Source organism: Melanerpes formicivorus, unplaced genomic scaffold (assembly GCF_026170545.1).
Source record: "Melanerpes formicivorus ecotype bairdi unplaced genomic scaffold, bMelFor1.0.p_v2 SCAF_33, whole genome shotgun sequence".
Lineage (NCBI taxonomy): Eukaryota > Metazoa > Chordata > Aves > Piciformes > Picidae > Melanerpes > Melanerpes formicivorus.
Genome location: NW_027142385.1, coordinates 5434573 through 5449677, shown reverse-complemented (window position 1 = coordinate 5449677; position 15105 = coordinate 5434573). Strand labels below are relative to the sequence as shown.

At 40.7% G+C, this 15105-nt stretch overlaps 2 protein-coding genes across 7 annotated transcripts in view; both read right to left on the bottom strand.

Moving 5' to 3' along the window:
* Positions 1-484: 484 nt before the first annotated feature.
* On the bottom strand, positions 485-7186 carry PDCL (phosducin like). 4 transcript variants are annotated; one of them, XM_068155805.1, is made up of 5 exons: positions 7127-7186; positions 6477-6656; positions 5857-6026; positions 4648-4829; positions 485-3577 (listed from the first exon to the last, which is right to left on the bottom strand). In XM_068155805.1, the coding sequence occupies exons 3-5, from the start codon at positions 6023-6025 to the stop codon at positions 3026-3028; spliced, it is 903 nt and encodes a 300-aa protein (XP_068011906.1). In that variant the 5' UTR covers position 6026; positions 6477-6656; positions 7127-7186; the 3' UTR covers positions 485-3025. The 4 variants fall into 4 exon arrangements, with proteins under 4 accessions (XP_068011906.1, XP_068011909.1, XP_068011908.1 ...); XM_068155808.1 differs by having other exon boundaries at positions 6477-6520; positions 7127-7179; XM_068155807.1 differs by lacking the exon at positions 7127-7186 and adding an exon at positions 7093-7122 and having other exon boundaries at positions 6477-6520.
* A 170-nt stretch (positions 7187-7356) lies between these two features.
* Positions 7357-15105, bottom strand: part of RC3H2 (ring finger and CCCH-type domains 2) — a 30331-nt gene continuing 22582 nt past the window's right edge. The window contains exons 19-21 of one of the 3 annotated variants that reach the window (XM_068155798.1): positions 14614-14721; positions 13431-13579; positions 7357-12820 (exon numbers count right to left, since the gene is read on the bottom strand). In XM_068155798.1, coding sequence (XP_068011899.1) covers positions 12622-12820; positions 13431-13579; positions 14614-14721 — 456 coding nt within the window. In that variant the 3' untranslated portion in view covers positions 7357-12621. Of the gene's footprint in view, positions 12821-13293; positions 13580-14613; positions 14722-15105 lie in introns of all 3 variants that reach the window. The other 2 variants (XM_068155799.1, XR_010989504.1) reach the window with 2 other exon arrangements.

The window sequence follows — 15105 nt, the reverse complement described above, 5'->3', positions numbered from 1 at the left end:
GATGTCCAGCTGCAGCTCCCCAGCATGGGGATTAATATGGATGGGAGATGATGCTGTCCACGTTCATGCAGTGTGAACAGCAATAAAGAAAACATCTCTCTGTGGTTGTGTGACCTCTTAAGACAACCATTTACTGAGCAGGAGGTTATTGCTGACAAGAGCAGACCGTGCAAGATCAGTTGTCTGCAATGCTTTTCCATACAAAGCAGTCCCTACAGTTAGAGGGAAGGGCAGATTGAAGCCAGGCTGTAGCTGTTCTGAGGTCTCACTCTCTGGGCAGCCTGCAGATCTTTAGACCCATGCCTGATCAAGATCCATAATGAAAATTTATCTAAATGCCATGGTGGCAAAAATGAGTAGGGGCCTAAGACTGAGTGGAAAAGCAATCCCCTGTCAGCCAGACTGCCCCAAGCCCACCCCAGCAGGCCCCTCTGCAGCATGAATCACACCAGTGATCGCACAGGAACATCATTTGCATTGTCAACCAAGCTGTACTTTGAATGTTTTAGGAACAAAAAGAAAATAAGAAGCCAAAACAAAAACTGAAACACTATAAACTTTTCTAAATCTTCTCACCTATTTCCTGGCACTCAGGTTGGCACTGTGATTAAATGCCTGTGTTCAGTCATCCCGTGACTCCAGTTCTGCTCTTGCCAAGCAGCCATCTGTGTTTCCTTGGGCATTTGCATTCTGTGCCCAAATCCTGCTGTTTGCATTGGAACATCATTAAATGTGAACAAACCCAAGTGATTTTACACTCTTCTCTCCCACTGCAGAATGACACTCTGCTGTAAACCCCACTGTTTCTGGCTGCCCTCTCTGCAGCAGGCTGCTTTTTCCAGAACAAAACGTTTCCTAGAGGCAACATGATCTACCTGCAAGTGTTTTTTCAACACCTATTTATAGTACTTTTGAAGATTAAAATCAGAGATGGCTTAGACTTGGTACATGTACCTTCTCAATCTGAAGGGTGTATGGTACAAACCAGACCAGTCTGCAACCAAGGGGATGCACAAAACCCACTGACCAGAGAGCCACTACCTGCAGGAAAAGCCAACTCCACTTAGGCCACGCTTGCATGTTTGTCCTGTGCTTGAGAAGTAGCAGATAGAAAATGGGACAAAAAAAGGACACAGTTATAGCACATCTCTCTACACCTCTTCTCCCTTGTGGTTATTATATTCTTCCAGATCAATGATTAATTGGATTCAGACCATTTTTCTTCTCCTTTTTGCTACTGGCACTGTAAACCCTCTATCATAGACCTGAGCACTGGAGTCACCTTGCTGCAGGCCATCTGACATCAAGCAGCAGGAGAGGATTTGATCCTGTTACAGTTCTGCCACAGGGGCAAAAAAAAAAAAAATAGCAGCACTACATAAAAATAAAACTTCAAAGCAGCTCCAGCAAGCAGCTCTCCCCAGCCCTCTCTCCAAAGCAGGTTTTATTATGATGCTAATGTGCACCCTGTCTGCACGACAGACTTCAGTGAATCTCATCCTGAATATAAATTGCAGCTACTTTGATTTATTTTTAAATGTGCTGATATCCATGCTCAATGGTTTAATTCCATGGAACTTTCATGGGCTTTTTTTTTTTTCCTCAATGCAATTCTGAGCTGAAAAGAAATAATCTCTTCCCACATTGTGAAATCTGGATTTCTGCCAGTTTCCTTAAACCAGCTACAATTTGTGCCAATTCAGTAATTTTTAATTACAAATTCTTTATTTTTCTGCTCATACTACTTTTTAAAACACAGTTCAAACAGATACAATTACAAATTCTTCTTTTTCTATCCAAGATCCATTCTTAGCAAGAACTCACTGCTTACGCAGAGACATTTGCATTTCTTCCTGGTGTTCCGAAGTGCCTCACATAAAACTTGCAATTATATTTAATCATAAAACATGGCATTACACTGGGTCATATATTTAGCTAATGATAGTCTACTTTCCTCAAAATTAAAAAATAACAGGCAAAGTAAGCAATGTGTGAGAAAGCAAACGTGTTGTAGTATCAAATTAAGCACGGAGAGCACGCTCCAATAATAACCCAGTACAGAGCACGCGCATTCACTGTGCTCATTTGCACCAGGTACATGGCTTAAGCAACTCAGCCACACCAGTCTGCCCAGTAAGGCTTTTTCCTCACCCTGCATCATCTGAGGGTTCTGTGCTTGCATTTGCAATAAACTGTTAATGGCTTCTAATGTCATAGGCCAGGTTATCTCATAGATATGTAGCACCAGCTTTGCTGGAGGCAGGGTGAACATTAATGGAACAGAAACCTTGAAAATTACTTCCCTGTATTTTAATCAGGTTTAGGAAGGAAGCAGAGTACAAATGAAAGGCTGAGGGATTTGGGGCTTTTTAGCCTGGAGAAAAGACTAAGGGGGAATCTTATCAATGCTTATAAATACTTAAAGGGTGGGTGTCGGGAGGATGGGGCCACTGGTTTTCAGTAGTGCAGTATGACAAGGTAAGAGGTAGCAGGCACAAACTTGAGCACAGGAAGTTCCACCTAAACAAGAGGACAAACTTCTTTACTTTGAAGGTGGCAGAGCCCTGAAACAGGCTGTGCAGAGAAGCGGTGGAGTCTCCATCTCCAGAGTCACTCAAAACCTGCCTGAACACCATCCTGTGCAACCTGCTCTAGCTGAACCTGCTCTGGCAGGTGACTCGATCTCCAGAAGTCCCTTCCAAACCCACACCATTCTGTGATAATAAATAAACACACCTTAACAAAAACATAATCACCAACAAACAGTAAGGACAAAGGTGCTGGCAGGAAGTGCCACATGCAGCTGCTGCATTTGGTAGCAATAATATTCCTAAAGAGGCAAACAGGCTCAGCCAGAGCTGTCCAGAAGTGGGAGGTCACTCTGGGTTTTTGGGAACAATGAGAACTTTAAGATCAGTGTTACTGGGCAATGAAAACTGCTGGAAGAATGGAAGAAAGAGAACAATGCCTAGCACAACAACATCCCACAGTACAACTACACCTACTGGTTGCCGGTAGAAGTGGTTCAGTCTATTTCCAGGTCACTGTCCTCACTGTAACATGCAGACGGATTATGTATGGAAGTCAGGAGCACTAGGTCTTTTTCTGGAAGCAAACCACACTCCTGCAGAAAAGCCTCCAGGTCTACTGCAAAAAAATCTTCTCCAAGCTGGTCAGTGATTCGCACAAAGTTGCCGATGAGCTCCCCTGCCTTATAGATCAGCAGGGCTGGCAGGGCGTTGTTAGTGAAGCGAGCGCTGGCACCGATGAGAGAACTCTTGACTCTGCAAAACTTAACTGTTGGGTACTCAGCAGCCAGACAGATCATGCAGCCATTCAAGGACTCAGTGCCAGGAATATCATCTTCATAAATGTGGATCATGATCAGTGTGCTCTTATGCTCTTTATCAACGGTGTCCAGAAATGCTTCTCCACTGGTAATCTCAAAGACCTGTTTGAACTGCTGCCCGCTGTACAACTGCTGTCTCATCTCCTCCATCCGCTGCTTCCTGTAGCGCTGCAAAAACTCCTCATCGTCTTCATCGTTGTGAATCATGTTGTATTCTTGTAATGTCATCTAAAACACAAAGATACAGGAAAAAAAAAGATCTGCATCACTAAATGGGTCGCTTATATAATGAGAACTGAAATCAAGAGGATTAATGTGGGTCACTCATCTTTAATAACAGCACAGTGCCAGCCGTAAAGGCTCAAGCACCCTCTGTATTCTGCTCCATTTTGATCTAATTAGAAACTAGCGATCTCAGCTCTGGGTATTCTAGTTCCCACAACCTGCACTAGTAACAGGAGTGGCTGCTCCATGCTCCTACTTTAATTCAGATGGCTATGTGCCTTCACTGTATCATAAGCATGGATTTGGATACCATTCCTCAACTAAATCTAGCGTCTTCTTCAGTAACTTTTTGATTTAATTTTTCAGTTAATATTTTGTGGCAACCAAATGCATTATCTTGTCTGTAAAACTAAAATGAACTTCATTTACTTTGTTAAACATATTTACATCACTCAATGTATAGGACAGTGTGGCCAACTTTCATCATCTGAAAACAAGAAACATTGTCTGCTGATCAGTAACTCTTCTGACTAGAGTAGCTGTAGGAGCTACTTACACAGCCTGTTTGACTAAAACCATTCACTACTTCCAACAACTTCTGTCTTTGGAGCTAAACATAAAAACCAAATTCCCATCATCCACCTGCTAAATTAAAAATCAAAAAGGACTCCCAATGCTTGGTTTAGACAAGGGAGCAAAAGGAGGCAGTATTCACAGGATTGCTGTACAAGTCTTCGTATCAGTCCCTTGAGGATGACTTATTTGATAAACAGACAAGGGAAATCCAGGGAAAGGATTTAGACTGCTTTTGTATAGCTGTTATATTGCTTTGAATACCAATTGCTTGAATTGCTAGAATACCACTAAAATGCAAAATAATTAAACTTGACAATACTTGGCAAACACTGCTACAATGCACCTCTTACACTGCTGCTGTGTCCCCATTAACTGGGGAGAAACAACACAGATCTACCAACAGAACACAGCTACCTATCTGCTTCATGTACACAAACGAGTGAACTCAATAGAGTTCAATATTTAAGTGGTATTTTAATTCTTTTGTGCCACGCTACCTTTCCATTGATTTTTTCCTGAAGCTCTTTCTGTTTATGCTTCTCAGCCTCTTCGTCCAAGTGAGATCTGCACGTCATAGATAACTTCTTAATGAGCCGTTCCATTTCTCTGCGCTGCTCCTGCCGCTGTTCGGTTTCCAGTTGCTTAAATCTCCGCCAGTCATTAATGACTCCCTTGGGACCTGAAATTAAATATGCAGGTATTTCTTGTAAAAGGGTAATAAAATGACATCCATGATTAAAAACTCAGGCAGTAAACCATAATTCAGCAGTAAAACAGCTGCTGTCATAAACTTTCTGCATACTGTGCAAAATGTAGAAATGAAACAAGTAATCTGCCACTCGAACATCTCACCCTCGAACATCTATGTTTTTTTATTATGAAGACTAAATCTGATCTAACTGGGCTGCCCTCATAACTGTCCCAAAGATTATTCCAAAGATCTGTGCTCTTGAAATAGAGCCGCCCTCAAGAATTACTCTATTGAGAGCATGGCTTTTATAAGAACAAAAATAACCACGGGAAGGTATAATCAAGTTTGCCAACGCTCTGTACAGAAGCACATTCTGTGATCTGCAGCAGTGTTAGCTCTTACAGACTGCAATTTGCTGTCACCTTGCTACTGAAGCTTTACTTTTTTCAGGTCCTCTCTATGTATGCCAGTTTAGTACTAGTATTTTTCCATTTTTTCTTCAGGTGAAGGATTTTTCAGCATTCTCAGAGAAACCATAAAGCACAGAGGGACAGTCTTTCCTAAGAACCATCCTCTGGATCACACCAATGATCCACACAGGCTTTTATTGGGTCTGACACCGGCAGCAGAGAACACTATTTTGGGAAAGCCCAGTGTAACAGTATAGTGCAAAGGCCTGCCACTTTCTGTTCCTCACGTATTCATTCAGCAACTACTGGTTAGTAGTTAACAGCTGTGTGGCTCACAGGAAAGAAATTTGTGTGTTATTGACTAAACCGTACCTATCAGCTTTGTATGCAAAGCCTAACTGCTTTAGATGGGATGCTAAGTCTCTCAGAGAAATCAAATAGTGAAACAGCACCAGCTATTAAAAACACAGACTATAGCCAGGAAATGATCCATCCCTGACTCAAGATGTAGAAAATCAGGACTTCAGTTTTGAAAAGTTTTAGAAAAACATATGAATCTCTTAACAAACACTACTTCCAAAACAGTTAGTCTGAAATGATGATACCTGTGTTAACTGCACTGCCATCGCTGCTAAGCTCTACTTCCCCAACGCTTTCAGGAATGGTGCTTTCCCCTTCTTTATCTTCTTTCTCACTGTCTTCATCCTCACCCTCACTACTGCTGTAGTAATACTGGAGCTTCTCACCAAGCACTTTATCATCCAAAGTAGTCATTCTGTTCCAGAAAAATACATTAAGAAAAGAAAGAATGAATCTTGTATTTGATTTCACAGTGCGAGATACCGCTCATGATGATACAACGGTAGTCCTTTGCTTCCTCAAAGCAGCTTTTATTAGCCACCTAAGAACAGTTTACAGTCTGCTATCAAATACACTACAGTGCAGCAAGTTGAATTTTGCCACAATTCAAATTAAATAAATAAAAACTTTATGAACAAAACTACTTTTAGGCTCACTAGCACAGAAACACTTTATGCATATTCTCATTCAGAAAGAAGTGATTTTTCTAACCCTGCCTGCCTGAGGAATCTTATCAGGCTCACTCAGCTCTATGAGATTTATTTCCCAGTTATTTAAATTTCCGGTATTATTTACTTTATTTCAACAATGATTTATCCGAGATCAAAATCAACCAACATAATTAATGAAATTTAAACGTTCTGACCTTTATTTCTTTCCAGTCTTTCAGAGACAAGCTTCTATTAAAACCTGGGAGAAGAAATTGCAGACTACGTTCATTCAAATTTTCAAAGACGATCTCAAAGACACTTCTGCAGCAATCTAGAACACTGATAGCAGAACAGTTTCTCTGCCAGCCGCTGCCAGGTTCTGCAAGAGTTAAAACCTGATGAAGAAGATTAGGGAGGGGATGGCCAGATGTCCCAGGATTACGGAGATTACTGCTCGGAGCGCTGCAGAGGACATGGCCGAGCAGCCCGAGCTGCCGCGGGATCAGGCTCAGCCGCAGCCATGCCTGGGCACGGCCTCATCGCAAAGCGGCGGATGCCGAACGCGGCTCCTCACCGGGGCACCGGGTGGTGCAAAAGCACAAAGCAAAACAATGCAACAGGAAAGGGCGAGGGCACTGAACGCCCGTTCCCAGCCGCTCCTCGGCTCGGCCGAGCCCGCCCCTCTCCTCCCGCCTCCCTTCCCGGTCCCCCGGTCCGCACCGCCCAGCCTCTCCCCGCAGGAGCTTCAGGACCCCGCCTCAAGCTGCGCCTGCCGCCCTCCAGTCCCCACCTGGTGGACCAAGCGGCCCCCACCCTCCCCAGTGCCCTCACCACTCCGGTCCTGGTCCGGCCGACACCCACTCACCTGTGCTCCGCCGCCTTCCGGGGACGCCCCAGCCAGCGCGGGGCACGGCGGGAAAGAGGCGGCGCGGCGGGGCCGGGGCGGAGGGAGCAGAGGAAGGGAGGCAGCGGAGGAGGGCGCAGGAGGAAAGGAAGCGCTGGGGCGACAGCGCTCGGGAGGCAGGCAGAGGCAGCCGCGTTCGCCCCGCCCCGCGTTCCCCCCTTCCCAGCCCCGGTTGAAGGCAGAGAGGCGGGTTAAGGTGGACAAATAATTTTTATTCGTGCATGCAAATACATGTCAATACTGCAAACTTCGTCCATCGAGTCTCTCAAACACCGAAAACCAGCTGCTCTACCCCGAGACCAGCCAAAGCTACAACCTCTGCACGTCAGTGCGACAGCGAACACACACGGCACCGCCCGCTGGGGGCCCCCCCTACCGCTACCACCACGGGAAACGTGACCATCGGGAACTCAAAACCCAAATAAACGGAATAGAATTTACTCCCCCATATATCCCCATTTAATTTTACAGATTTTTATTATTTTTTTTAACTTTTTTTTAAATTATAGTTTTAAATAGAAGCTGAGAATGCGCCATAAAAATGAGCATTAAATCCATCGTAGCGATGGTGCCTGCTTTATACATGATGGGTGTACACCATCTTTTATTTCATTTACATTTCAATCGAACAATAGATTTGCAAAGAAAATGTCTAATACAGACGTAAAAATATTCACACTAGAGCTTCACAATCGGTTGTACAATTGACAAACAGGCCTCTTTTCCCAAACTTTCCAGCTAAGCAAATTTATAAAATGTAATCAATGCAACAAGAAAAAAAAAAAAAAGTATTTTTTTTTTTTCCTTTAAAACTTCCAGGGAAAAGAATACGCAGTAAACAGTATAAATGCAGACAGCAGATGCTGCAAGCTAACCACAATACTTCGGAGTGGCTGTACAGTGGGTATGTGCAGTACAAATAAAAGCCACATGTGTTGTATCACAACTACCGTATAATGTACTTGTTTGCCCAGCTAAGAAAACGCATGCATTCCATGCCTGGGTTAACTGAGAGCTACTCTGGGTAAATCCATGGGCTATGTGCAAATGACCTTGGCTTTTGGCAGTAATAAATGCAGCCAGGCTCTGTTTTATTTCAGCTTTTACAGCAAAATCTCGAGTGATTAAAAGCTTCCACAAGCATCCTTCTTAAATAATGGGGTGTGGTATTCTGTTCAGGTATTGGTCATTTTGACTTTTCAGATTTGTTTCATCTCATCACTGACAGTTTGGGGTGTTCTCTCCCCCGCGCTGTCGTGCTCCCTTGCCAGCAAAGAGAAGCACAGTGATGACCACTGCCAAAGTCAGGTGGTTGTTCATAGTGGAAAATTGGGTCATTTCAAAAAGCACATTTACTGTGTTCTGCTTGCAGAAGGGGTCCCTCAACGAGAGGGAACGTCCTAACAAAGGGATTAAACTACAACATAAAGAATGGACTTTTACATACTATAGGTAATCTGATAATTTCTCATTGTTACACTCTCAAATTCAACATCTTCCTTTAATAACAGTCTAATAATAATGAAGAGTCTGTTCACAAATATGATCAAGGAGCTGCTGGCATACAGTGTTTATGTACAGCAACAGGTACAACTTGACAACTTGTGCTTTAAAAAAGCAAATGAAAACATGTTTGGAACTATTCTGAGTTGAGATCAAGTTATTTTAAGCATTCTTTCCTCAGCTGTTTCTGACCACTGTGCATTATTTTGTACCTCATCCAGCCTAGTACACTATTATACAAGAACAGCATTCAGCTCTCGAGTACAGGATAAATTAAACTTCCAATTGTGTTATCAAAGCACTAAAACCTTCCAAATCAGACTTCTACAAAGAGCAGTTAAGAGCTTATTTAACATAATCAGCTGCATACAACTTCTTTGTTTTCCTAAATCAAATGTCAAACTTTAGTGTCCCTGTACTAGACTACCAAGAACCAACGGCAGTTTGCTTTGCAAAGAGTCTAACCTTTCCTTTGAAGGGTCTAGTATACATTCTACAATGCAAAATCTGCATAAACACTAAGATTCATTTCTTGTCACCTGTTTACAGGAACAAAATATCAGTAGCAGGGCAATCACTCTGCTAGAAGTATATGTTAAGAATGTACAGGTAATTACTTTCTCACACAAACACTCTCCCAGCACAAGCATTAGTCTCTATTAAGACCTATGTGGGAAATGAGGCAAATCAAGGAATGAATCCAGGTAGTGAGGCAACACAATTAACTTAGATACTAATAATTCCTGTATCTCTTGCATGTGAAATCCCTGCTGTACCCCAAAATGGGGGAAGAAAAGAAACCCAAATGACAACAAACCAAAAAACAACAAAATCAAACCAAAACAATCCAAAATGCTTGTCCAAGCAAAGCAAAAGAGCCAATCTCTTTCCCCAATCTGCTATGGGCCTTTTTTTTTCTGACAGCTCAGCTAAGTTAGGCCAACACCTACAGGGGAATCACTGCTATTAACACACAAAGGTAAGTCACTATATCTCAGTGTCAGAAAGCGAGCCCTTCCACAGCCCAAAGGCACCTGATTTACAACTACACAAATGAATACATACTTGCTCATATAGGATCAAGGGCTGAATCTTCACCAAAGAAGAAAGTCAGAACTAGGTTCCCACCTGTAGCTTCTTGTCAGGGCACTGGAGGGCACAGTTTCACAGCAAAAAAACCCTACACAGTCAGTGTTAAAACTGTAAGACAAAGCTGGCGTGTTGTTGAAACCTCCAAACAATCCTTTTGCCTGTCACTGTATGTATTGAAATTCCAACTCATGGAACCTAGCCTCAGTTAAGAGCCAACTTTCCAAATGCAGTGTATGGTCATCCTAGAGAACTGCTATACCATGGGACCTCCAGCTGCAGACAAGAGTATATCTAGATAATTTTTTGTTTTAAATATGCCAATATGGTTGGCAGGAGTACATTAGGCTTATGTCATTTCACTGGACAAACAGGCAAATGTGTGTAAGCAGCTTATCCCAACCCCCCCTCCAGCAGAGCACAACCAAGTTTTTAGAATCACAATTTTAAAATTAAAAAGTTAAGGTAAATACACAATCAATTTATGTAGTATATATTCACCCTCAGATCATGCTGAAGATGTTCTGTGGAGTTCTGGTGCACAGAGGGCTCTTTCCCTGAGGGCAAATAAGGACTTCTCAAACCTTTATATTTTCTCTATTTTTGTAACAAAATAGCAATTTAAAATTTAAAAATCTTTTAAAAAAATTACATCACCTTCAACATGGAAGATCTCACTGTTCAAATATCCATGAAAGAGACATACTTGTTTGCATATCTGTTTTGGAATTACATTGTACAGCAAATAATAGTATCTCAGAAGCATTTCAAAAGTAATAGAAATCCGTATTTACAGAATGGTCTTGGTATAAAATATACAACAATCATATTTATGTCTAACATTCTAAGTTAAAGGTAACATCGATAGGAAATAAGTTAAGGTGACAAAGGTGGTCTGGTTCTTGGATCCATTCACTTCAAGTTGCAAGTGAAACAAAGCATGGCTATAGGAAGGTACAGCGACAGCCAAAGGAAACTAGGAGAAGACTACTTCACTGCTTTTCTACATACATTCGAATATTAAATAGATGTGTAAGATCTTCCATACTGACACCAGAATATCAAAACTAACCCTTGGATTTTCAGGTATATTTACAACATAATTACTTCATGGACAGGTTCATTCGGAGAGATATCAAACACCAATATTTAGTCTGATCAGTAACCCTCAGGGAAATGCCAACCCCCACCCCCCAGAAGCGTGCACAAAACAGTTATCAAAATCTTACCCGACCACATAGCTGTGATTTTGTAAAATAACAACTCAGACGACCAGTAACATGATCCTCTTTAAGCATTTTGCTAGCAGGAAAAGCCCTTACATGCAGTACACCTGGTGAAAGATCAGCTTGGCTTAAAATATTCCAGTACAATTTTCAGAGTAAACAACTTCACAGAAGTTAATAAAAACGTAACAGAAAAAATAAAAAAATAAAGGAAAAAAATTAAATTCATGTACAACTTGTCACAAAGAAAAGGAAGAGGACAAACAAGAAGACAGTAATCATCAGGAGGGAGATGCTTTCTTTTCCAAAAAAAACAAAACCAAAAGTGGATTTTTCAGCTTCTCAAATAAAAATATGCCCAGGGCTCTAGTTCATGTGTATTTGATGAAAACCAATTTTCAGTTGAGATGTCCAACACGATACTCAGTCACATCTTAACAGGGCATAAATTCATACACTTTTCAGTACTCTGAAGGTCAGATAATGCTATCTCATTGTATTTTCAAGGTCTCTGAAAATAAGTTGCCACTGAACAAGCAAAAATTAAACCTGAATACAAAATTATGCTTAACAACATTTAACAAAGGTATTACAACCACCTTAAATTCCCAATATTTAGTTTAAATTAAAAACAAAACAGTACAAGAAACAGCAATACCATCTTGTTAGTCAGTGCAAACACTACATACAGGGTTTTCAAAGGAAAGCCAAGAGCACCTGATACTTTTTGCCAAGTCATCTGGATTCGATAACCTCCAAGTTATGAGCTATTAATAGATAAAAAAAACAAACAAAAGAGAAAAGAAAGAGAAGAAAACCCAAAATTGATGTTACATTAGTGCACAACCTCTCTGAATGGTTGAAAATAGTTTCACCTAATAACTTGGGGAAATCAATACCTAGTACATTAGCTGGAGGACTTAGGCACTTGGTTTACTTCTGGTAACTTTACTTGGACAAGTAGCCTGTGTATGTGTATCTACAGTTCTAAAGGAGAAATTGGGGGAGGGGAAATGGAAACAAAAAGCTGCAGCAAAGCACTGCACCACAGACCTGCAAAAAACATAGCAGTGCAAAGCTAATGGTGTGTTAACCCTGTATAAGTCTCAAGTCCAAATCTCCACCTCTCAGTCTTCAAACGGGAAACAATACTCCATGCAAAGTTCCACAACTAAAGAAAAAGCAGCTGCAACGAGACAAGTTCTTCTCTCGTGAAACAAAAGAGAGACAAATAAGTTAGTCTTCCTTTCACTAGATGTATCATCGTAGGATCCTGCTAGTTTAAATAACTGAGTTGTTAGTTTTCTACAGAAGCCATTTTAAACCAGAATGGCTCAGATACCGCACCGGATTGCTACAAACTCATAAAAAGCTGCTTTAAGCTTAAGTAAAACAATGTCCAAATTCCATTCATTTGTGGAAAGTGAACGCCTTACTCTAGTCAAGTAAGTTTTTTTTTTCTTCTTCAGAATGCTAATGCGAGAGGGGCTTGAAGTATCAAAGAGTCCACAGGAAATGCATGACCCCAATATTATTTTTTTTAAAAAAAATATACATTATATAATATATATTATATATATAAAAAGCTAGTGTAAATGCTTCCATGGTGTGGTCACAAGCTGGAAAGATGAATGCCTTTCAGCTGTTAACCATCCTGCCATTTGCAACAGGCTTTAAAAAGTCATTTTTATCCTCAGACATAATGTGAGCTGTTTTCAAAATGAGGCTGCCAACACTGACTGATGTGCTGATGGGCAGGCAGCTTGCATTGCTAACAGATGTTGTGATCGGCTGACTGAAGCAAGAAGTTACGGGCAGGATTGTTTTCTGCTCCTCCCTGAGGAGAAAAATAAGTTACACAAATATTAAACAAGTACATGCACAAGTATCCGGAACTGAATTGTGTGCATTAAATAAATACTGACATAAACTCGTTTTTAGCAACAGGCTAAACAACCTACTACGGAACAGTACGCTCAGGATGTTAAGTGTAGTCTGCCTCATCTCAAAGGCTGCGTTACAGATTAGACTACAGAACATAGAAACCTAAAATAGTGTACTTTAAAAACTACCTCTCTGTGGAGATTTGTGCAAACAGTATGACATTTAACCTACTGAAGTTTTTTCTTCATTTCCATTAACTACAAAAATACTTCTGCATTTTTTGCTCACTGAGTGTGAAAGGTATTTAACAGCTGTGACATGTTTCAGTATATATGGTTACAACAATGCATACAAACAATGGTACCATCCTGTGGCTTTCAGATTTGTGACTTAATTCTATTTCTGAACAGGTTCTTCTCACTTCACCTTGTATACACAATGCAGAGGTCTAATCCACGTCTGAGCAGGTACATAGTTCATCCTTAAAACAACCATGCTTCAACTATTCTGATGCTGCTGTTTGTCTAATACTGGCAGACACTGCTGTTTTGTCTAACACTCACAGAATCACAAGGTCTTCACCTAAACTTTGTCTCTTCTGTTCCATAGATTCTTTCTGGTGCTGCTTTAGTGGATGGCCATTCTCTACAGTTGTTCCATTGAGCAGCTGATCATCTTGAGAACTAATACCTAGCTGTATATCCAGAATCTCCTGCAGGAGAAAAGGAGAAATGCCCATCAATATCATTGCTTCCAATTTTCAGTTTTCCTATTACATTCCACTACATAAAGCTGATGGAAATCGAAGTCTTATCATAAAGACTCTTCATTTTTACTTCATACTGTTGGAATGTCTACCACATTTTATGACAGGAAAACAATTATTCAAAGATGGCAGCGAATGATAACAGCAATGTAAACAGCAGTTCAGCAGTTGCTAAAAATGGCTTTTCGTGTGGAGTACAGAGACGACCACACTGAGAGCTCTTTCAATGCTTAGGGGTAGAGGAAAGGCCAAAGATAAAGATCTTTCTTTTCATGTCATGGTGATTCACATACTACAGCACTGCATCACTACCACACAGGCAGAGGAAACAAAAGCTGTGGCCACTACTGTAAGCCAGCATTGAAATGTAGTATGGAATACGTTCCAGATAAGAACTGTAATACACATCCTTTAAGTGTATGAAGCTTTAAAATAAGGACAATTGATCATAATGCTTGGAATGAACATCAGAATATTTTATGACTGCACAGCAAAGAAGGAAACAGCATAGAAGAAACTGAAGCAGATACAGTATTACAGAGAAGTAGCAGCAAAAGAACATTGGTTTACAGTGATTTAAATTACTGTTAGAATCAGTTGAGCACAAGGTTTAAATTAAATTATATTTAAGTGTAAACATCAATGTAAAACATTCTTAACTAGTTTCAGCACTGGAGGGGAAGGGGAAAGAGATGGACTCCCCATTATTACTAATGCTAGCAAAAGATGAAAAGCAAATCTGAAAGCTATGACAAAGAACACAGTGAGCTGGTTTTAACTTCAGTTATATTAACTGCCAGGTATCCAAAGGAGAAGTATGAGACCCCTAGTGTCAAAATAAGGGAAATGTTTGACCTCACTAGAAAGGCTAAAAACAAAAGGCCTTTTTATCAACAGAATCTACTGAGAATTTTTAGAAGTTTTAAAACAGATAATGAGAGGACCCACTAATCTCTTTAGACACAGATTTTTGTACTCACTTCTATTTGTTCACCTTGACCATCAGGCTCATCTGTATCAAGGGCTGACAGCTCCAACTCAATGTCTCGATCTGGCTTTGTGTCTGCACAGTCTTCAGTATAATCAGTCTAAAAAAAAGAATTAATATGTTCTGTAAAGATCAAGTTGGCTTTTTACCTGCTTCACACAACACTGAAGTATTAAACAGAAGATGCATTTCTAGGACACAGCATTTCTACAAAAGAGCTAGTTAAGACACAAATAGAACTCTGGGCATAGACAACAGAAGATACAAAGCTAAATCTAATCACACTGAAGTATTGAAACAGAGATAAAATGAATACTGAACTAGACATTTCTGTAGAGTTCATGGGCAGAACGTTTAGATTTTTAACATGTACAAGTAGAATGAAAAGTAATGATTGCATGAAAATGGATCATCACATTCTTCCCATTTTGTATATGGATGACCAGAGCAGCAGCATAGCAGGTGCACCAGCTTGATCTCAGGG

Coding starts and splice junctions, on each gene's coding strand:
- PDCL (XM_068155805.1), bottom strand. CDS start 6,025: ATGACTACTTTGGATGATAAAGTGCTTGGTGAGAAGCTCCAGTATTAC. Junction 4,830..5,856: donor TGGCAGTGCAGTTAACACAG/GTATCATCATTT, acceptor ATTTAATTTCAG/GTCCCAAGGGAGTCATTAAT. Junction 3,578..4,647: donor AGGAAAAAATCAATGGAAAG/GTAGCGTGGCAC, acceptor TTTGTGTTTTAG/ATGACATTACAAGAATACAA.